General features: G+C 39.5%; 1 protein-coding gene across 1 annotated transcript; it reads left to right on the top strand.

Moving 5' to 3' along the window:
* The first annotated feature begins 206 nt into the window (after positions 1–206).
* Positions 207–22,765, top strand: LOC124157019 (proteasome subunit alpha type-6-like). Its single transcript, XM_046531483.1, has 7 exons — positions 207–437; positions 516–610; positions 706–787; positions 940–1,095; positions 1,183–1,361; positions 6,938–7,032; positions 22,603–22,765. Exons 1-7 carry the CDS (start codon positions 362–364, stop codon positions 22,658–22,660), a joined length of 741 nt encoding a protein of 246 aa, XP_046387439.1. The 5' UTR covers positions 207–361; the 3' UTR covers positions 22,661–22,765.
* The last annotated feature ends 4 nt before the right edge of the window (positions 22,766–22,769 follow it).

Raw genomic sequence — 22,769 nt, forward strand, 5'->3', positions numbered from 1 at the left:
CATTACTGCACAGAAAAACAGGCTACACCAGCGCCTCTATGTTGGGTAGGCCGTTGGACCACTGGGGCTCCGGAAAAATCGAATCGAAAGAGGTTTTCTATACGATATATCGCAGTTCTGTCGCCCCCTTGCCTACACATTCCCGCGTGTAGTTACTCATTTGTTTTATTAATTCCAAATCTTTCAAATATCACCATAGGGGCGCTGTGTCAGATGCGTATCTGTGTACACGGGTGAAAAAAAGTTGATTGTCATCAGGCAGAATTTTGCGGGCTCATGCTTGGCAAGGTGGGAAATAGTATACTAATCAGTTAGTTACAAATAAGAATCAAGAGGGGCAGCTTCTAAATTAAGTGGAAACATGGCTCGAGGTAGCAGTGCTGGCTTTGACCGGCATATTACCATATTTTCTCCGGAGGGAAGGCTGTATCAAGTTGGTGGGTCCTTGTAAGGTTGGCGATGTTAGCCGGCCTCATATTCTTACGATAATTTTATCTTTAATTTTATATTTATAGAGTATGCATTTAAGGCTATCAATCAAGGAGGCCTTACATCTGTGGCCTTAAAAGGCGTCGATACCGCTGTGTTTGCGACTCAGAAGAAAGTACCTGTAAGTAATTCTGCCATGTACATGTAAGCATTTGTAACATGCCTTCACAACGGAAAAATTTGGCAATGAATCAATATACCCTTAATGTATTCCAGGACAAGTTGCTCGATGCAAAAACGGTGACTCACTTATTCAAACTCACGGACAGGATTGGATGTGTGATGACAGGAATGATAGGTTTGTTTTATCTACGCAATTAAGGTTAAACCATTGTAAGATATAGGTATATATTGTGTCAAAATCGATATTTTAGTAGTCTAAATAACTTTTCGTCTCGCGCTATGAAGTTATGTAAGCCAATCTTTTTTACTTGCCCATTTATATTCTAGCGGACAGCAAATCTCAGGTTCAGCGGGCGAGGTATGAAGCAGCGAACTGGAAGTACAAGCATGGCTATGAAATACCGGTGGATGCTCTGTGCAGAAGGGTGGCAGATATATCACAAGTATATACTCAAAACGCGGAAATGAGACCGCTAGGCTGCAGTAAGTTCTATTCCTTTCTTTTCGTTATTGTTGGCAAATGAGTGGCTGTTATTGCAATGCTATCAATTTTTCCTTATCTAATTGCAGGCATGGTTTTGATAGCCTATGATGAGGAGCTGGGGCCTTGTGTCCTTAAAGCAGATCCAGCCGGTTATTATTGCGGTTATCGTGCCGTTGCCGTTGGTGCGAAGCAGACGGAAGCAAATAGTTATCTCGAGAAGAAGTTGAAGAAAAAGCAAGAGTTCAGTGGCGACGAAGCTATTCAGGTAACTACATGCATTCAGCTTGTGTTCTAGGTCTTACTATGATGTCACTGATGCTAAGAACTAATTGACTAACTTGCGTGGGAAAACGTCATTTATTTGTATCTGTGATAGGGATTGTTCACACATGAGATTTTCAATTTGAAACTTATTGTAGATTAAACTGTGTAGAAATCATGGTCTTGTATGAGGTAATCAAGTATTACCCATACGACCTTTTTGGTTGCTCCACTTATGAAGGGAAAACAATTTGTCTAGACTTATCCTATTCCATCCTGGGTCCATAGCAGTATCAAATTCAGAAATGGACGATTGATGTTCAGGGGAATTGAGAGGTGAATCCAATTTGTGCATGGAGTCCATCCTTGAAGGCAAATAAATTATTTATGACGTTTGTTTAAGGTGGGGTAATTAAGTTGAAAGCTCTTCAAGCAATTTCCCATGGATATGTACCATCTTTTTCTTATGACTATTTGTCATGCACACTTCTTTTCGTGGAAGGCTTCAACAGAACTCACTCTGGAAGAGCCTTCATCGCAGACGAAATGCATGTCATGTTGGTACGAATCCACCTAAAAAGATGCAGTTAAGGAACAAGAGAAATAATACTATCTGTGCGTGCAGGAGATACTTACTCACCAATTGCCCATGATGGCGTGAAGCCCTTCTTTTTGATTGTCATCACTAATTAAGTCCACGCTGCTGTGGAATGCTCTACAGTAAAGTCTCCATTATGTGAAGTCAGTGGAACTGGAAAATTGGCTCTTTGTAATATTGAATTTTATAATTTCAACACTTTCATCACGAAAAAGTGTTTGCTTTTGTTTCCACCATTCTTTTTTGCTCATTGTGGCCGGTTTTTAAAGTTTTTGGTGGTTATTTATGATAGACATACTAGAAAAAGCTTTTTGTAATTGTTTTAATGCTGTGAAAGATTGTTAAATAATTATCCCACCCTAAAATTTGTATTCTTGATAGTTAAATATCTACGATCCTAGCACTAAAGAAATTCCTTTCTGTTTTATAAAACTTTTTGAGACAATGAATTCAAAATCTTGTCATAAGAAATAAATTTTAGGAATTTGTGGTCAGTAGCAAATAGCAATTATTATCTACGCATTAGGTAGATATTTGTTTCCAACACCGTTTTAATGGGGAAAGCCAAGCAGAGAGAAGAGGGAAGGATTCGTGGAAGATGTGATACTCTATGATGTCGCCCTCTATGTCTCATTGACAAGGAAAAAAAAGATTCTTAGCCCGTTTCCAAATTAATCTTCAAGGTTAATATTTGTAGTTCCTCCCGTATTCTTCTTTTATGCCAACAGGAACAAGATTCCTACTGGAGAAAGGCTGGAGAGGCATCTTCCATTATTGAAACCCCAAAACGTATATACCTCAACCTCACATGGTTTTCTTGTTTCTTGCTCCATCGCATTGAAAATTATGCTAAGTATCATTGATAAAGAGAGAATATTTGCTTAGTTTTTTAACTAAAAATTAGTCGTTCCATAATGGTAAATAAATAGTAGCATGTAAAGGGCAAAGCAAATAACTAATTTTCAATTGAAAAGTGTGTAGAGAAGAAGAGTGACAATTGTATAAACACAGCACCACACACCTGGTAGGTATCAATGGCCATGGTGGCTAATGATGGGAAAGTCTTATTGAAAGAGGTAGATGGAGCGGCTTACCCAGACAGAAACCCAAGAAGAAATTAATTTGAACATTAATTAATTTTTTCTTTCCCCCTTCAATGCTAATATTTCTTTCAGTTTATGCCGTGCCAATTTCTAGTGCTAAAATTAGCAAAATCTTTTGTCCATATCATTATAATATTATATAGTATCATTTTAACTATAGTGAAAAATGAAACCCGAAAACGAAAGAAGGTCAACGTATTCAGGTATAATTTTCAAGAGGTTGCGAAGGAAAACCAACATTTCAAATTTATAAACCTGGACGATACTTAGAAAATTATGAGCCCAAAGGCTACATAATTCTGCCATCATTTAAATTTGTTTATCATGTGTATAGCTGTTTAATGAATTCAAATAATAAGATCAGTATTTCAGATTGACGTCATGTTGTGGCTCAATCTTTTTCAATTATGTGGCAGATTGCTAATTTTTTAATCCCATAGAGATAAAATAATTAATATAAAAAAGTTCGTGTTTTGTTTAGTTTTCCCCAAACCATGACTTTTGCTTCCTGTCTTGGCTAAGTTGATTAGGGTCAGTTATGGGATATGCTGGGGAGGTAGCCCAGCCGTGTCTTTGGGTGAACGTAATGGGAGGAGATGCCATGGGAGCTAGGGCAGGCTAGAAATAACTTCTCCAGCCTCTTTCCAGTTAGAAACTTAACCCTGTTGCCGGTAGAGATGAATCAAGCCCTTTTAAACAGTCGGAGAACGTTCAAAAAGGGTGGGGTGACCAAGTGAAGAAAAGAGGTGAGTGTAACGAGAGGTTGAGAGGGCAGGAGAAAGAAGGGTGGGTCAAAGTCTCTCAGCCTTGCCTAAGATTACGTAAACGAGGAGGAGTGCTAGAGGAAAGTTCATGGCTAGAGTTGGTGTGCCTCTTCATTACGAATAGCCTGAAGAATAATTAGCTGGTAAACAGAGCCAAATATTTAAGATATTAAACTTGTTTATTCTGGAAAACTACGATACATATGAAAAGACATTGCTCAAAAAGGTATGAATTTATTGCTTTTTGCTCTTCTTCATCGCCGATTCTATTATGCATTCCATCTTGCATTAATGGGAACTTAATTCAGAGTCCAGATCGTTCACCTGGTCAAAATTTCTTAATGCTTGGAGGGCTGCATAAACTTCATTTTAATGTGGTGGAATTATTTCCTCACTTTCATCTTCGTCATCATAGCTGTCATGACCAGTCCTGGCTGCTGCTTCTTCCCTACTGTTTGTTGCTTAGACACTTGCACAGCACTGACTGATACCCTTTGCAAACTCTCTCATAAATTTAGTGCAAGATCCTGATTATGGGATCATGTATAAACTATGATATCATCGATGATATCCTTACTACCTCTCCCCACCACTTGTCATTGACAACCGCAGTATTATCCTTGACCTTCCCCCTTGGAAATGTAAGGTTGTCTCTAAAATGAAAAGTATTTTCTCTATCATTGAGTGACTTCTATTCCCTTCCTTCCTCATATGTCTCACTGATGATTTAAAAAGTGTTGTCACCAGGTTTCTTATGAAATTGCAAGAACATTGAAATCGAAGCATTAGAAGAATTCGAACATTGAAAGGGAAATGCCGAAAATTCTGCATTAGTGCTTCAGAGATATCGATCGGTGCAGTGAATTCTCGGTGAAGTTTCATTCAAATCACTGCGATATTCATGAGCTCTACCGCGTATTCTGGCATTATTAGATACAAAATCAATAAACATTAATATAGCCTAAGAGTTGCATCTTGAGCGTTGCCAATCAAAATGTGTAATATTATTCCCCAGATTGACCGATCACGTGGATTCGGGAAAGTACGATATCTCAATGCTACATTACTAAACCGAATACTTAAATTGATTCATTATGTTACAGTGGAACCTCGATCTGTCGTTTTTCAGGGGGATGGATGAAGAAAACGATGAATGCGGGAAAACGATTGATGCGGGAATGTTTGTCTGGGTTGCCTATGTCCCAGGAAACGCTGAATTTTTGCGAATTATGACATTCATTAATGGATTCAAACAAGATTTTAGCTGATTACGGGAATATTATTACTTTATCGAAACATTTAGGTCATATTGTTGATTCGACTTATCTCTCTTTCAAATATCCTAAAGGAACAAGCCGTCTTGCAGAAAAATGTTTGCACTCCATTCGGAATTTTCACTGCTATTATGCATTTCTGTCTGATGTAAAAATTCTTATCCATCAAATGCCATTTCAAGTACACGTATTTACGAGAGAAATGTGCGTGTTATGCCTCAAACAACTGAGTCGCACATAGTTCTGCGGGACTAGAAAAAAGACATAATTTTAGAAGGCCCAGAATCTGAGCAAGGCTTTCCAGTGAGGGATACTTGGGCTTAGGTCATCGTTTTGATGGATACATTTGCTCCTGAAATTGTGTGATGCTCTTTTTTCATGTGTTTCATTAAGGTAAAAGTTGATTTGCTGCTCCAACCTCTTGGAACAAGAGAGCTATGTAAAGAACATGTGGCGAATTTGTCATTAAAATTTATTTGAAAGTACTTCCTCACGTTTGAGGGCATTGTTCATAAAAAGAGTACTGGAATATCTAGCCAGTGCATTTGCAATGACACACACAGGACAGCAGTTCTATCAGTTGTCTCCACGCTTGAATGGCTTCATTGTTTTATTGCTGCGGTAGCCAAATTACTATGTAGCTTTCAGTGCATCCACTGGAGCGGCCTGATGAATGTGTTTATGCAGTGGTTGGAGCTCCGAATGCAGCATGTCAAGTTTGCCCACAGGCTGCGGCAGCTTACATATCCGTCCCTAAGTAACAAAAGGCCCCTACATGCATTTCTCAGTCGACCCTACATAAGTGGTGGGGGGTGATTCCGTCGTCAAGTTCTCTGAGATGACGTAGATGATGGCGCAGCGCCAATTTTCCATTCTGGTGGCATAATGGGACCTAACAATGAAACTTAAGAACAGACATCCGATAATTTTCAGGCGTATTGTTAGGGTAACGGCTCAAGGTAAATTAACAATCGGTGTGGTCTGCCAGGTCGTGTTGGTACATTAATTATCGCTACAAATACTGTCATATCGAGCCAAAACTAGAATCATATTGTCTTTAAATTACTTCAAAAGCAGTGTGGTAGTTTGTGCTATTGGTTTCGAAACATTGCAGAAGAAGCCAGGGTAGCCAATTGTGCTCTTTGATCTCAAAACTGTATCCTGTAGTACTTGCATCCCATGCAATATAATCATAGCAACTGCATGTCGTGATGTTCTGGCATCTCTCGGTGGTTTGATGTAGCCACTTATATGTGGTTCCTGGAAATCAGCGCTTTATATACTGGAACTCCCAAAATTCACGTAGAAGGTAAAATGATTATTTTATCATTTTTTGCACAATTTATTTCGTGTTGCTCATTTTTAAGTTGTCCTTTACTTAAGTGTGACAAAGAGACCAACAAAATGTATGGTGGTATACTCTTGCACGCTGAAAAAAATATATAAGGACACAGTCTCCAATGATTGCTTGTACTGATAGACATGTTTCTTTTTTGGAAATAACAGTTTTTCACTTCATAGTAATTGATGGCAGGGTGTAAAACTCTTTGGATATTGATAGAATGATTTCTTCCTAAACAACCACTAACTTTATATTTTTAAATTTTAAGACTTTATAAGATTGCATTCAATGTTAAGGAATTTTGTTGGCTTCATTGAAACTTATTATCATCATTACAAACTAAATCATTAAAGAAAATTTTGTTAAAGGTTAGCTTTGCAATATCAATTTTGATGATAATAATCTTCTTTAATTTTCTGATGATGATCGTCTGTAATTTTTGTGTCCATTGATTTTCTTTGTATTGAGGTTCTACTGTACATTTGCTCCTTTCTTTCAGCTTGCCATTACTTGCTTATCAACTGTCCTCTCGGTGGACTTCAAGCCATCGGAGATTGAAGTCGGCGTTGTCTCCAAGGATAATCCAAAGTTCAGGTGACTGATATAATTTACTTTTGATCCAGAGCTGTCAAATGAATAGTAATGACTCATGATTTGGCTACATATTTGAATCTGACAGCACAATGCAACTTATTTGTAAACTCCGCAGATCAACCCCCCCCCCCCCCCCACCATATGGGGTATAACCAATTATGTAAACAAAAAAAAGCAGCTGAACAATACAGGTGAAATGTATTCCCACAGAAGTAGCAGTCTGGTATGAGTAAGTTGTAGTCCCGTGTTTATGGATATTATCTATACAGGCTTTTATAAAATAAAAAGTAGAAATAAATTATAAAAACAGTGCCAGGCAAGGGCAATGAACCTAAGACCTCCAGATGGAAGTTGATCATATGTGGATTGATTTGCGGACAGCTCCCAATGGGCTGCCAAGTTTGATTGAATTCTGAGACCCGTTTTTCACGCACCCTCCCCCCCCCCTTGTGGGGTAAGAGGTTGATGGTCTTTTGCTGAAACGTCAGTTATTGATGAATGGTGAGCCCACCTCGTGAGCAAATGAGCACTTCTTACACATTGACATGTAGCTCTACCCCACATTTTTGTGTGACTCAAGCACAATCTCCGAGAGCATGCTGTGAGAGTTGATTGTTTTTTTCTAACATCTTTCTTATTCCAAGTGTGTTGTTCTAATTCATGTCACATACCTCCACCTTAGGCCGTTGTTTGCATGGCATCGTGGTCAACTTGTCCCACGCTCCAGATGAGTTGCACCATTGGCATTGCCACATGTATGGTAAGCCTCTCTCCCAATCAAGGCAAGGCATTTGCTGCACTCAACTTTCCCTCGCAGAAGTACATTACACTCCCGATTATCCAAATGGGCTAATAATGATGGGAAGAGATGGCACGAATAAGCGGAAAATACGGATAATCAAAACTTTCTCTTAAATGTCTAGTAATGTGCATAATTTACCTAAAACAGACAATATATTATTATTTATGGAGTTATTCTGTTATGTAACAGTGCTTCCCGAACTCATTGAGAGCTTTCTTCGCCAGTTTGTGATCTTTTTAGAGGCGATAACATGGTTGTAGTCGTATTATTAATGCTCCATGTAAGGCCTGGTTTCGAAAACCACACATCTGTAGCTGTGTGATAATGGCTACAGGAAAGTGGTTCGCACAAATGCTTCAAAACCACTGCTCGACGTGGGAAACTACACTGTCAGGCACCACACCACGTAGGCGCGTCTCTCACTAGTTGCCTGGGTTGCAACTGCTGCAGGATGTGTATTCGTGATCAAGGACCACGGTCGTGCACTGCGAGGCTTGGAAAACAGGGACACGGTGCTCCCGTGAATGCAGCTAGCGCGTGATCGCTTCGGTTTTATGAAGGGGATTCTAATGCTAATAATAAGCCTGGTGTACCCTGGAATTAATGCCCTTATTCCAATGATTTTTCGTCAATTTTTTTATTTGTTAAGGAGAATGGCTAATTCTGAGGATATGTAATCCTTTATACATTCACAGCTAAAGTCCTCCCTTAAAAGAGATTCTGGTTAGAATCACTGCCACTGCATTTGGAACAAGTGCAGGATGAGTTTCGGGGGAGGGAGGGGGGGTTTGAACTGCATAGGGAGGGAAAGCATAGAGAGCCATCTCATCCGAATCAAAAGAATTTCACCTGGTATTTAAAGATTGGTGGAACATGCAACCAACCCTGAATCTCATCTCCTCCTTTCATCTTAGCCCTTTTCTTTCGAATGTTGGACAAACTCAACGAAAACTTTGCGATTTTTTTCTCTGTATTTGTTGTTGATACGTAGTTCATACTTTTTAAAATTGGTAGTTCAATGCTTTTTAAAAATGTTATGAATTTTTCTAGTAACGAAATTTGATAACTTTTGTTTTTACAATGACTTTTTCACTTAATGGTAAGTTGTTATTTTAGGTAATCTTATAAGTTTACAAATTACGTGAAGTCTGAGGCACTCCATGAATTTAGTTCTCTGCAAATGCAATGATGCATTCGTTTTCTAGGTCGTTGCAACAAATTGGGCAAATTTGACAAAGTGGTTTTCAAATTATTTGAGAATAAACGAAGTGTTGCGTTAGTGCAACATTGGCAGGACTCCAATAATCCAGGGCAACGGCGTGCCACCGGCAGTAGTTGTTAAGATTATTTCTTTTAGGACTGAAAAATAAAAAGCTTATCAAGAGTATGTTACAATTTTTATGGCGAAACTTTAATTTTAGACAATTCTATGGTATTTGATTCCTACACTTACATCTACATAAGTGCTGAAGTGTTTGCTCTATGATGTTTGGTTGGTGGTGAGTTTTCACCGACTAGTAATAGTGTTTGATATTTTTAACTTCACTTATCGAGCAAGATTAAATCAGTGTTTACTTATGCTCTCGTGGGATTTTACTGTGACCTAAACATAAAAGATGCATCTTAACTCAAAACTTAACCATAAAGTTGTCCAGAAAATACAATGATTTCTTTAAGCGCCTGCAATTCCAAGATGTATTGGCACCCTAAGGTAGGAACGATCTGTTTATCACAGTTGACAGGTACTCTTGAAGCAAGTAGGTGTGTGAAAATTAGGAAAGAGATCGTAGAGTCTGAAGGTGGGTTAAACTGTTCATTTTGATGAACCGTTCGTTCACTTTGAACCTGTTCAGTAAAAAGAACAGTTCAAAATATCTGTTCATGGCAGACAGTCATAGTCATTCAGGTTGAAAATACAGTTTATCGGACGATTAGAGTAAATGAAACTTTAGTGTGGTATAATTGGGTTTGTGCAGCTTGTCATAGTAATTTCAAGAAAATTCTGTCCCGGGCCTCTACTTGGTTATCCGTGTGCAGGACAATATCTGCTGTCCACTTGTAGAATAAGCCAGAATTAATATTTATCAACCCAGCATCTGATGTTATTCGAAGCTCGAAGTTATAGCACCAGAAAAGTTTTTAAATGCAGCTCTTATTAGCAATCTAGACTTTCATGCACTGCTAACTGTTCTTTATAAATATTTTTAATCATCATCATCATTGGTCAACAATCCTAGGATTGGTTTGACGCAGCTCTCCACTCAGTTCTCCTATCAGCAAATCTTTTCACACCTACGTAATTCTTCTCTTTCACATCTCTCTTTACTTGTTCCATATATTTTGTCCGAGGTCTTCCTTTTCCATTCTTGCCTTCCACTTGCCCTTCGACGATTGTCTTCATCAGGCCATCATGTCTCAAGATGTGGCCTATAAGGTTGTTCCGTCTTCTTATTAAGGTTTTCATGAGTCTTCTCTTCTCTCCTACCCTTCTTAGGACTTCCTCGTTACTAACTCGGTCAATCCATTTGATTTTCATCATTCTTCTGTAGCACCACATTTCAAAGGCCTCTATCCTTGCTTTCTCCGCTGCGGTCATTGTCCATGCCTCACTTCCGTATAGGAGCATACTCCAGATGTAGGTTCTTATGAATTGTTTCTTTACTTCCATATTTAAGTTTCCCGCTGTAAGCAGGTCTCTCTTCTGGTGGAATGCTCTCTTCGCCTGGGATATTCTGCTGATAATTTCTTTCTTGCTTCTCCCGTCACTAGTTATCTTGCTTCCCAAAAAACAGAATTCATCCACCTCTATCAGTTTTTGCCTCCCTATTTTAATGTTGGTCTTGACTTCTTCTCTTCTGCTCCATACTAAGATCTTGGTCTTCTTCGTGCTTATTTTCAGTTGATATCTACTCATTACCCTACCCATTTTAACCAGAATATTTTTCAAATCCTTCTCTGTTTCTGCTATAACGGCTATGTCATCGGCAAATCTTAGCATGCTAATTTTTTCTCCATGGATATTCACTCCCAATTCCTTTTCTTTGATTTCATTAATGGCTTTCTCAATGTAAACGTTGAAAATTACGAGTGACAATGTACAGCCTTCTCTCATCCCATGTCATCGGTATCCACTTCCCTTGTATTCTTCCCGCTATCCCCTACCTCTCCCTCTCTTGCCCACCTTTCACTACAGTTAGTCAGCTTGCATGCATCAGCTCTACCTACCTCCCCATCCTCCTACTCCCCCTTGGTTTTACGACCAGGGGAAGACCCCTCCCCTCCCCTTCCACCCTCCTAACCCCCCCCCCCCCCAAGCCTACAGTCACCCATCCACTTGCTCTGGCTATATGTAAGGTATTTAAGGATGTTGAACCACTGTACTTGTCGCTTGAGAATGATGCGGAGCGTCGAAACCATGGTCGTGTAATTATAAATATATTCGGTGGAAAAACAAAGTTTAAATTTTTTATTCATCATGAGTAAGTTCCACTCAGTAACGCCTCATACCATCAACACTTCCCTCTCGTTTTCGATTGCATTGGTTCTGAGGCGACTTCCTTTGTACAAATCTTCCAGATATTGCTTCCATCTCTTCCCTTTTTCTTCGTTTTCAATCAATAGTTCTCCGTTTTTGTCCCTTAGGGTATTACATCTAGTGCCCCTTTCCTTAAAGTGGTTCCTCACTATCCTATAAGCGGCCTCTACTTTTCCATGTTTAAGATTGTTTTGCACGTCTTCGCAAATGCTTTTCATCCACGTTTCTCTAGCCTTCCGCGCTTTACGACATATTTCGTTCCTTATTCTCTTGTAACGATTCTGTCCTTCCTCTGTTTTTGCAGCCTTGTATTTTCTTCTTTCTTCAATGAGATCTAATACTTCCTGCGTGATCCATGGTTTTTTCATAACGACTCTTCTTTTACCAAGAACTTCCTCAGCTGCCGCCTGCAGACCACTTCTAATAGTTTTCCAACTCTCTTCCATTGGTTTGTTGGTCGTATCCTCCCCTATTTTATTTTCTACAGCCTCTTTAATAGCCAGTTGATGCTGAACCTCCCTCAATTTTTTCAACCTGCCATATGTTTTTCACGGCTTTCTTCAACTTTTTAAATTTAAGGTGGCATTTCATCATAACTAAATTATGGTCACTATCGATATCTGCCCCTGGATAACTTTTGCAGTCCTTCACCTGGTTCCTGAATCTTTGCTTCACTAGAATGTAGTCGATTTGGAATCTTCTACGGTCTCCTGGCATCTTCCACGAGTATCTCCTGCGCAGGGGATTTTTGAATGAAGTGTTGGCAGCCTGTGCTCCGTGCAGAATTCAAGTAGCCTTTCTCCTCTTTCATTTCGGTTACCCAACCCATATTTCCCAGTTATTATTCCGTCTTGACCTTCGCCGACGACTGCGTTCCAGTCACCTAAAATAATAAGATTTTCTTCCCCTCTTACCTGCTTGATAACTTCCGCTATATCTTGGTAGACATCTTCTACTTCTTCGTCTTCATAATCTGACGTAGGCATGTAAACCTGTACCACTACAGTAGCTACGGGTTTAGTATCTATCTTCACCATTACTATCCTTTCATTAAACTGCAGGTAGCTTTTAACATGCATCCCGGCGCTCTTTCTAAGCATTATGCCTACTCCAGCATTACCATTTAGCGATCCCGTGTGTATCATTCTGTAGCTTCCACTCCAAAAGTCTCCTTCCTGGGGCCACTTCATTTCGCTGATGCCTAATACACCGAGGTTCATTCTTCGCATCTCCACCTTCAAGTTCTCTAGCTTACCGCAGGTACGAAGTGATCTGACGTTCCATGTTCCTATCCGTAACATTCTATCTCGTTTGACCGATGTACCCTCTCGAGTAGTCCCCGCCCAGAGATCCGAATGGGGGACTAGTTTAGCTCCGGAATATTTTACCCGAGAGAATTCCATCATGTCATTATATAAATTGAGTGGAGTAGCTGTGACTCCTCGGGATGATAATGTGGTGGTTTCCCCTTGCCTTCCACATCGCAGTACTACAGCCATTAAAGTAAATGTTACCACGCCCGTAGTGGAATGTGTGTCGCTGTACTGACCAGTATGGTCTCCACCTTCGCACATGTGAAGAAGAGCTGCTGCCCTCTCCCCCGGGTGATGAGAGGCATAATTGTTGGCGGCCCCCAGTCGCCAAGTCACGGTATCTTCACAGGTTTTGGTATCTTTTAAATGGTCTACCTTACCCAAGGGTAGCCCAATACCTCCTCAGAATACCGCCGCTTTTTGTCCACGGCTGCTTATTCGACGAGAGAACTCGCTTATCTCGCAGCTAACCTCTATATCTAAAGGTCAACCCACCATCCACAACCCGGTGGACGCACTCGGTGGCTTTAAGCTCAGCCGCGAGGTATTTTTAGTATAAACTTCATTTATGAATCTCTCTCTATTATATTCCTTGGTAAGATAACAACTTTCTTCTCCTCGTTACAGCCTTTGTCAGGTATCTATCCACTCTAGCGATGCAATCAACTGTGAATAATAGCATGCGTAAGCCTGTGAGAAATAATCAGTTTCATTGCTAAATTATTACTTTTGGTAGAATGTAAAAAATGGTCAAATATGTTACACCCATGGAATTATGTAACATCTTTAATTTTTGAACATGGAAAGCAAAGAAAGAGTTAACGCTTTTAGGTGTATTTATGTGAAATTAAGCTTAGTGGTCAAAATAAACTACATATAATGTCGCGACGTGAAATGTCATCAAATAAAAGTGCTGGTAAAAAATTTCATTGCTCTACTGCGTATCAGCTAATTAGCTGTCTCCTTTTCCTAACATTGCCGCGCATGGAGTGATGTTCATTCAGTATTGCTATAAATTGACGTCCCGGACTCCCGATGGAAGAGTCAGATTTCGCGGCATAAATATGCACGCAAGACATATGACTGTTGCTAAGCGCAATAAAAAGTAAACTAGGATTGTTCACGAAAGCATTGAAAAAATTACCAAGGCGGTAGTAAGAAAGTGCTACACAGGGAAATATGGGAACAAAATAATTGCAAAACTGTATTTGATTTATTTCGAGTCGCAGTAAATTCATGAAATATTTTCATTTTAGGTACGGAAGTAGCAATTGGGTTGAGTAATTCTGTCTCCATGAATAGGAAAGAAGTTAGTTGCAGTATTTCCACCGGCAAGGGATTATAGGCTGCGCTGGTCGCCTCTTTTATTAACTGAAAATAGTATGTAAGCACTTACAGGAAAATAAAGCCATTGTAAGCACTAAGCTTAATAGGAAGGGCCAGGTTCGTAGAAGGCAGAATGAGATGACAAGTCTGGTTCCACACGTTTGTTACAAAGTGTTGGAGAAATACGTGGAGACCAATTCCCACGCGAGAGCAAGTTGCAAGTTGTTGATCGGAGTAGGGTGTCAGAGTCATGCATGAGGATGGATCCCACGCGAGAGGTTGCAACGTGTTATGAGTTTCAGATACTGGACCCATCACTCGAACGTGACTCTGCGATTCTTCCATTACCCCGAGAGCGAAACCGAGCTGACACAAGACGGCAAGCGACACCCTTACACCATAAATAACAGAAAGCGAGTGCTATCGCGCTATTTTTACCATGATTCGAGAGAAAATGATGCGTTCCGTCTTCATTTACTGTCACTTAAAATGATTAGGATAGTTGGTTGCCTTTTTCTTATTTACTGTAAGGTATGCTCTCATATGGAGCAAAATGGCCCTAACTAATGGTTAACATGAAAATTACATTATAGTAAAGGTGTGAAAGAAAAGAATAAGCGTGAAACATTTATTGCTGAAAATGTCATTCCATGTTCGTTATCGCGGGTGCATTAATGGTCTCTAGTTGTCTCGGTACGAATTGTGGAGGTAGTTAGGCCGTCTTGGGGGTGTCTCATTGCTATGATATATAGAGGTTTTACCATATAAAGAGGCTCACTATAGAGAGGTTTGCCTATAAATTTACATGTAAATCTGACAGGACCAGAGGGTTGGTACGAAGTATGGAGGTTTACGATGTAAAGAGGTTCACTACATAGAGGTTTTACTGTATCAAGTTACAATTTATGAGTTATGCTATAAATCTCTATTGTCACAGATGAAGGGATATTTTCTCAGGACATTTGGTTTTTCCCTGCTAACAACTCGAATTCATCTGCTTATCTCGTGAGAACTTCCAAAGATGGACTGAAAATAATTGAAGAAAAACCGGTGGAGAAGCAGGTGTATTTTGCAAAATGCTAATACATAATATTTCAAGATGATTTTGATATGTCATTCATTGGTTATCCTCTGCAAAATTCCTGTTCAACTATCCCCTTTTATCGTTAATCCAATTAGTTACAGCCATTCAATATATTTTAAGAAAAACAGATTCGATATTTATCGAATGTTAGACCAATAACACATCATATTTCCATTTGGAATTATAATAAATACCATGATGTACCCATTCATCAAATGTCATCAGTTCAACGGAAATACTTGTCAAGTTATTCTGATTTGCGATAATAATCGAATCAAACTTTCCATTATACTTACCCCTCTAAAGTGAAATCTGCAATGCTATTGAATTATCTTTCAGTCTATGGTCATGCACTAAATAATTCCTGCTCAAAAATGTCCGTGGATGTTAAATCCTATATATGTATTGTAGCAATTCGATATACTACTGAAAACCCAGTTTTGAGATTTATATCGAAAATGAGACTACATACAAAATATATTTCCATTGTGCTATATCAGGATTACCAAGATGTACCCATTCACCAAATTTCATTGGTCTAATGGAAATACTTGTCAAGTAATGCCAATTAGCATATTTGCTATAATAATCAAATCGAACTTTCGAGTGTACCAACACCTGTACTGTAAAATATGCGATCCCATTGATTTCTATTCCAGTTGGTGTTCATTCCCCATGTAATGTCGGCGCAATTATCCCCAGTGATGAATATTCCAAATAGTTATTAGCATTCGATAAATTTCAAGAAAACAAGATTCGATATATGTATATGGAAAGTGAGTCCACCAAAAGTAGTCAGTTCAACATAGAAGTATGGAGAATACCAAGATGTCCCCTTTCTCCAAATTTCATTTTTCTATCGGAAACACCAACCAAGTTGTGCTCTTTTGCGTTTTTCGATGGCGGAATAGGTAGTTAGGCAACCCGAAAAGGCAATGGTTGTTCCAATCATAAAATTCATCTACATATCCATGGTGCATGAGGTAATAGATATTTATCTTAAAACATAAGAACAATACATTTCAAAAAATGGACTGTGATGCTTGATTGTTAACCGTTGCATCCTTCCTTGATGCAAATTCCTTCTGTCTACTGACATCGCTCCCTCCTCTGATGCGGCGATGCTTGTATTTCTTACAGGGATCGACTTCGTCCGTTTCCTGGGGAGGAATGGCGGCTATTGCCGAGGACTCAAAAAATTTGGGAAAATTTCAAAATTAAATAATTCTTTATTTAATCAATAATATCAATTATGTTACCTAAATAAAAAAGAAAAACTAAAGTGTACCGTATAGGTACACTTTTAAAATTTTCATCGCGAGCTGAATCGCTTTAGTTTCCTTGGCCAGCTCTCAATTGGAAATCCCATAAGATCACATGTAAATAGATATCTCGAAATCGGCCAACTTGGGAGCTTCTAGCCTATGCCAAAAAATTCAGCCAAAAAATTAATGATGAGATTCTTTCCCGGCGTATTAATTGAGTGAAGTCCTCTCGGGATTTCCACCGGTTGATTTGATTTATAGGCACCAACGTTTCAATGAACACCTCGTTCATCGTCCTCAGGGTGAATAATAAATTTTTACTGATTAAAGAATGTTTATAAGTAACTATAAACAAATTGCAACAATTAAGTTACCCCTGATCGGCCGGAAAAATCTGAATTTTTATGAAACGGTGGGGTTCTATGATTTTTAATTTTCTTTAAAATGGGATTCCACGCATTGCTAATTTTGTATCCAGTGTCCCTATTGAAATTATTTTTATTAAGCCTAATTTCAATGGCCTCCTTAGCGAGTCTGTCCCAGAAGTTGTTGGAACGGCAGATTAATTTGGCGCTATCCCATTTAATTTGTTGATCCCTATTACTGCTATGTTCAGCCACAGCAGACTTATCAGGCTGTCCAAGTCTGAAATGCCTCCGATGCTCCTTAATCCTGGTGGCTATCATTCTACCAGTCTCCCCCACGTAGATTTGGCCACATTCACAGGAAATCTGGTAGACGCCAGGTGTCATTAGGCCAACGGGGTCTTTTGCCTTCACTAATTGGTCCCTCAGTTTACTAATAGGTTTATGTATTGTCTCTATATTGTATCTTTTGAGCATGTTCGAGATCTTAGTAGATACTGTCGACATATATGGCAGAACGGCCCTGGCTACAGGCTTAGACTCTTCTTTCCCACCCGACAAATTTTCGTTAAAAGTTCTTTTCATGGCCAAAGTGATCTGTCGGTCACTGTATCCATTTTGCCGGAATGTTCTCTTCAAATATCTCATCTCATCTGGAAGACTTTCCGTGTCCGCGATGGCTTTGGCACGATGTACTAAGGTAGAAAGTACCGCCGCTCTGTGAGAAGGGTGGTGATGGCTGCGAGCATTCAGATACAGATCCGTGTGCGTCGGCTTGCGATACACGCTATGTCCCAGGCAACCATTACTCTTCCGGTGGATCAAGATATCGAGGAAAGGAATCTTGCCGTTTATTTCTTTTTCCATAGTAAACTGAATGTTTTTATGTTGGTTATTCATATGTTCTAAAAACTTCATTAAAGCCTCAGACCCATGAGGCCAAATTAGGAAGGTATCATCCACATATCGGAAAAAATACCTTGGGCGTAGCGGAGCTGTGGAGAGTGCCTTTTCTTCAAAATGTTCCATATAAAAATTTGCAATGGCTGGAGATAGAGGGGATCCCATAGGAACTCCGTCCGTCTGCTCGAAAAATTCCTTGTCATATTTGAAATAAGTTGACGTCAGTACGTGATGGAATAGTTTCACCGTGTTGTCATCAAAAATATTCTGCAGCAACTCAACGGTGTCAACGAGTGGCACTCGAGTAAAAAGGGACACAACATCCAAGCTGACCAAAATGTCCGTATCTTTCACTTTAATATCATCCAGGATATTCACAAACTCGGCCGAGTTTTTGACATGGTGTTCACCAAGCCCAACATACGGAGAAAGGAGCCATGTTAAATATTTAGCCAAGTTATAGGTGGGCGAAGCGATAGAACTCACTATTGGTCTTAACGGCACTCCTTTTTTATGGATTTTGGGCAGTCCATAAAGCCTAGGGGGAGCCGGAGCATCAGGTTGTAGATTCTTTGCTTCTTCAGGTGCTAAACCGGACTTCTTGATGAGGGAAATCGTCTTTCTTGTTACCGCTTCTGTGGGGTCTCTATGCAGTTTCCGGTAAGCCTGGTCTTCTAGAATATCACGTATTTTATTACGATAATCTTCGGTTTTTAAGATTACGGTGGCGTTCCCCTTGTCTGCTGGCAAGATAGTAACCTCCTCGTTCCCACGAAGGGCTCTGATGGCAGATCGTTCCTCTCTGGATATATTAGGTTTTGGTGGGACGGCCCGACTTAAAACATAGGAAACTTCGACCCTCACTTCTTCGGCCAAATCATCCGGAAGTTTATGAACAGCATTTTCTATTCCACCTACATAATCTAAATATGGGATGGTCTTGGGTGCTGGAGCAAAGTTAAGTCCCTTGGACAATGCCGTAAAAGTTGCCTCGTTAAAACTTTCATTTGTCAAATTAATAACAACACGTTTTGGGTCCAATGGAGGAGCGACAGGCTTAGACTTTGGAAGGCGATCGTACTTACTCTTCTGTCTTATTTTCTCCTTTTCCAATAAAATTTCTCCCATGGCAGTAGTGACTCGGTCAATAAATTCCCAGTCCAGAGGAGAGAGAACCGATGCAATTCGAAGATGTAGTGCCATAAGTTTCTTTGCGCTGCAGTCCAAAAGTCTTCGCTTATCGTGGATTCGTTCACGGACCAAAGCCAAGCTGGTTCTTCTTAGAATGCGGCTTACTGCTGGTGACTTAGTGGACGCACGAACCATGGCGAATTTAGGTATAGTTTCTTCATCGCGACATCTCAAAAGGAAAGCAAGAGAACTAAGAAGTCTTGCCTTTTCCTTTCGCAGTTTCTCCAAGAGGCGTATGTTGCAGTGTATTTCCTCCCCGTAGAGGAATGTAAAATATGATGAGATTCTTTCCCGGCGTATTAATTGAGTGAAGTCCTCTCGGGATTTCCACCGGTTGATTTGATTTATAGGCACCAACGTTTCAATGAACACCTCGTTCATCGTCCTCAGGGTGAATAATAAATTTTTACTGATTAAAGAATGTTTATAAGTAACTATAAACAAATTGCAACAATTAAGTTACCCCTGATCGGCCGGAAAAATCTGAATTTTTATGAAACGGTGGGGTTCTATGATTTTTAATTTTCTTTAAAATGGGATTCCACGCATTGCTAATTTTGTATCCAGTGTCCCTATTGAAATTATTTTTATTAAGCCTAATTTCAATGGCCTCCTTAGCGAGCCTGTCCCAGAAGTTGTTGGAACGGCAGATTAATTTGGCGCTATCCCATTTAATTTGGTGATCCCTATTAATGCTATGTTCAGCCACAGCAGACTTATCAGGCTGTCCAAGTCTGAAATGCCTCCGATGCTCCTTAATCCTGGTGGCTATCGTTCTACCAGTCTCCCCCACGTAGATTTGGCCACATTCACAGGAAATCTGGTAGACGCCAGGTGTCATTAGGCCAACGGGGTCTTTTGCCTTCACTAATTGGTCCCTCAGTGTACTAATAGGTTTATGTATTGTCTCTATATTGTATCTTTTGAGAATGTTCGAGATCTTAGTAGATACTGTCGACATATATGGCAGAACGGCCCTGGCTACAGGCTTAGACTCTTCTTTCCCACCCGACAAATTTTCGTTAAAAGTTCTTTTCATGGCCAAAGTGAAAACGTTCATTGAAACGTTGGTGCCTATAAATCAAATCAACCGGTGGAAATCCCGAGAGGACTTCACTCAAAAAATTAATGTTTCCCATTTGGATCTCGACCCCGCACGGCGATGTTAAGTGGTCTATATCGCGCATTACTTTTTTTTCCTTAAGAGCCCATGTTAAAGTAGATCAATATATCACAAAGAGTATTGCACTTTTTGGCATCTTCAGATTCTTTCTCCCGATGAATATTTGTTTAGTTTTACCACAAAAATTTCAGCTTCAATCAGCCCGGTAGTTTGGGCTGTGAATTTTGGTCAAACACCCAATCAGTGAATCAAATCCTAGCTATAAATATGTAATAGATTTATGAACAAATTTCGCTACATTGGATCCATTTATAAATATGAAGTTGAAATTGGATCAATCATCAGTCAGATATATTTTCATTCTGAAATAGTGTTATGTTTTCTCAAGAAAAAGAAAAAAGTGAAGGAGCAATTACTCATTATCAATAGCAGACACTTTGTTACTTTTTCGGTACAAAAATTTCTAATATTTGAACGTTTTTTTTTCTGTACTTGATAATGGTGTAACAGCCGAAACCAGTCAAATAATAGAAATTTTTGTAAATACTTTGTGGAAGTGACAAAGTGTCTGTTATTGATAATATGGAGCCCCTCTACCATGTACAAGCTTCAAGTTTCGATTTGAGCAACTAACCTTGTAGTCACTAAAATTTCCATAATATAGGGCATAACAGAATAAATAGTTTGCGAAATGCAGTTACGAAAGACTAAGTTGGCCACAATATTGTTCGTGACGAAAAAATTCACGACAAAGTTGCTGAGTTTGTAGCATCCAGACAATTAGTGTGTGGCAAAAGTGCAATATTAATAAAAATATAGAAATCGATAATTTACCTCGTTTGCAGGGATGTGCGAGTACTTGAAAATTCAAGTCGAGTTGTTGCTACTCAACTCGAGAGATTCAAATGGTATTACAAATGTAGAGTCGAGTAATTTTGGCTGCAGAGCTGTCATTTAACCTATGCAATGGGTTAAATGACAGCTCTGCCGTATTTAAAGTCGATAAGTCAATATAATTCCTTGAACTGTGAGATTCAACTTTTGTATATGTAGCATTCAACCTCTTGAGTGTTCAACAAGGGTGCCGAATACCTTATCATCAGCAGCAGCAGCATCCGACCGTCTTCCGCCCCAGCACGGTGGCGTAATTGGAGTGGACCACAGCAACGCTCATACTTTCTTATGCTATACTTTTATACCCTACCATACTTTCTTTACTCTAAAGTTGAGGACATATGTAAAAATTGTTAGGATTTTTATGGAAAAAATTAAACTTTTCAGTATTAGTGGGCAGTGCCAGTTTTTCCCATTGTTTGACATCACAAGTAGTGCCTCAATCTCGTAGCCTTTTTTGAGCACTAAATACATTCAATTCTAATTGTTGTTTATTCCTTTATTGCGTTTAGTTTCTGTCTTGAACTAACAGAAAATAGTTGCTATGGTTAATTAAGCGAAGTAAGGAAGAGAGAAAATATCTTTTTTGATTTAAAAAGATATACCTAAGTTCTGTAGTTCGTTTGCTATGTCCTCTTAATGAATATTCAAGATTCATATGAATCGTTGATATAACTTTTAATGAAACTTCCCAAAGTTCCCATTGAAACTTTAGAAAGAAAGTACTTGTCCAGCTACTCAAGTGCGTTGCGGAAGACATATTTCTGCAGGCAGTAATACAGTGCTATGGAGACGTCAAAAACTGCTCCTGAGAATGTAGAACAATTTGTTTTACTGCATGATAGTTTGAAAGGATCAAATATTACATGATACATTTGCTGTTGCCGTGGGAGAAATGGCTGGGGCGAGGATGAGCATATTACCCCGGAATTCACGTGTAATTATGTATGTCCTCAAATTCGCGTGGTAAGGCACAATTCAGAGTTCCATTTAAAATCCATAAACTAATATGAAAATTAAAAAATCCCAAGTAACAAAATAAAAAAACAAATGGGGATGAGTTGTGACAGTGACCGGGACTCGAACTGTGGACTCACGCAGCGAGAGGCATTGGACGAGTGCCTTAAACCCCTCCACCATTAGGGAACAATTTCTCAGGGGAAGTCATGGTGCGCAAAATCTTTACATGCGAATATCTCTTGAACTCGGGCGTATGCGGAAGAAAGCTGTGACACTTTTTCTACATTACCTATGTAGTTTCAGAAAATAGCTTCGGCATTGAGATCCTGAACGTCACTCTCGCAATACCTCCTTGTTAGTCCGTACCGTTGTACTCATGATTACTGAATCCAAGACTCTTGTACTCTACAGGTGAGTGTGTATAGTTCAAGATGAGGCAAATTCAGTGTGATCCACTCCCCTCTGCAATGTTTTCAGTTCTCTATTGTCTTGGGTTTTCAAACACTCATAGTGTTGCCTCTAGCTATTGACAGTTTTGCTGCTGCATGTTGCCTCAGAATGAATGCATTCCTGAGGCATGTGAAACTTCATTCCCATGTTTTTTTGTCTTTGAAATGCATGCAGTTTCAGTGGGGTAGAGAGAGAGGGGCGAGTGCAGTGAGTTGTGAGCTGTCTTGCATTTTTACTTGTGCTTCATCTGTTTGTCACATGATTCTTCTGCATTTTGTGGGAGAGTGTTGGGAAGAGATCATTTGCACTTCTTACGATAGTGCTATTGAAACCCTTGTCTCTCTTTCTTGTCGTTACAGAATCCTTGGTGAAGCAGAAATTGACAAGCATTTGACAGCCATAGCAGAGAAGGACTGAATCTCTGAGGAAGCATTGTGTGCTTATTTTCTTCACATTGTTATGTCAAAGGCGTCAGTTTTGTTTTTAATTAAGGAGTCGGAAACAATAAATGTGTGAACATAACATT

Source organism: Ischnura elegans, chromosome 4 (genome assembly GCF_921293095.1).
Source record: "Ischnura elegans chromosome 4, ioIscEleg1.1, whole genome shotgun sequence".
NCBI lineage: Eukaryota > Metazoa > Arthropoda > Insecta > Odonata > Coenagrionidae > Ischnura > Ischnura elegans.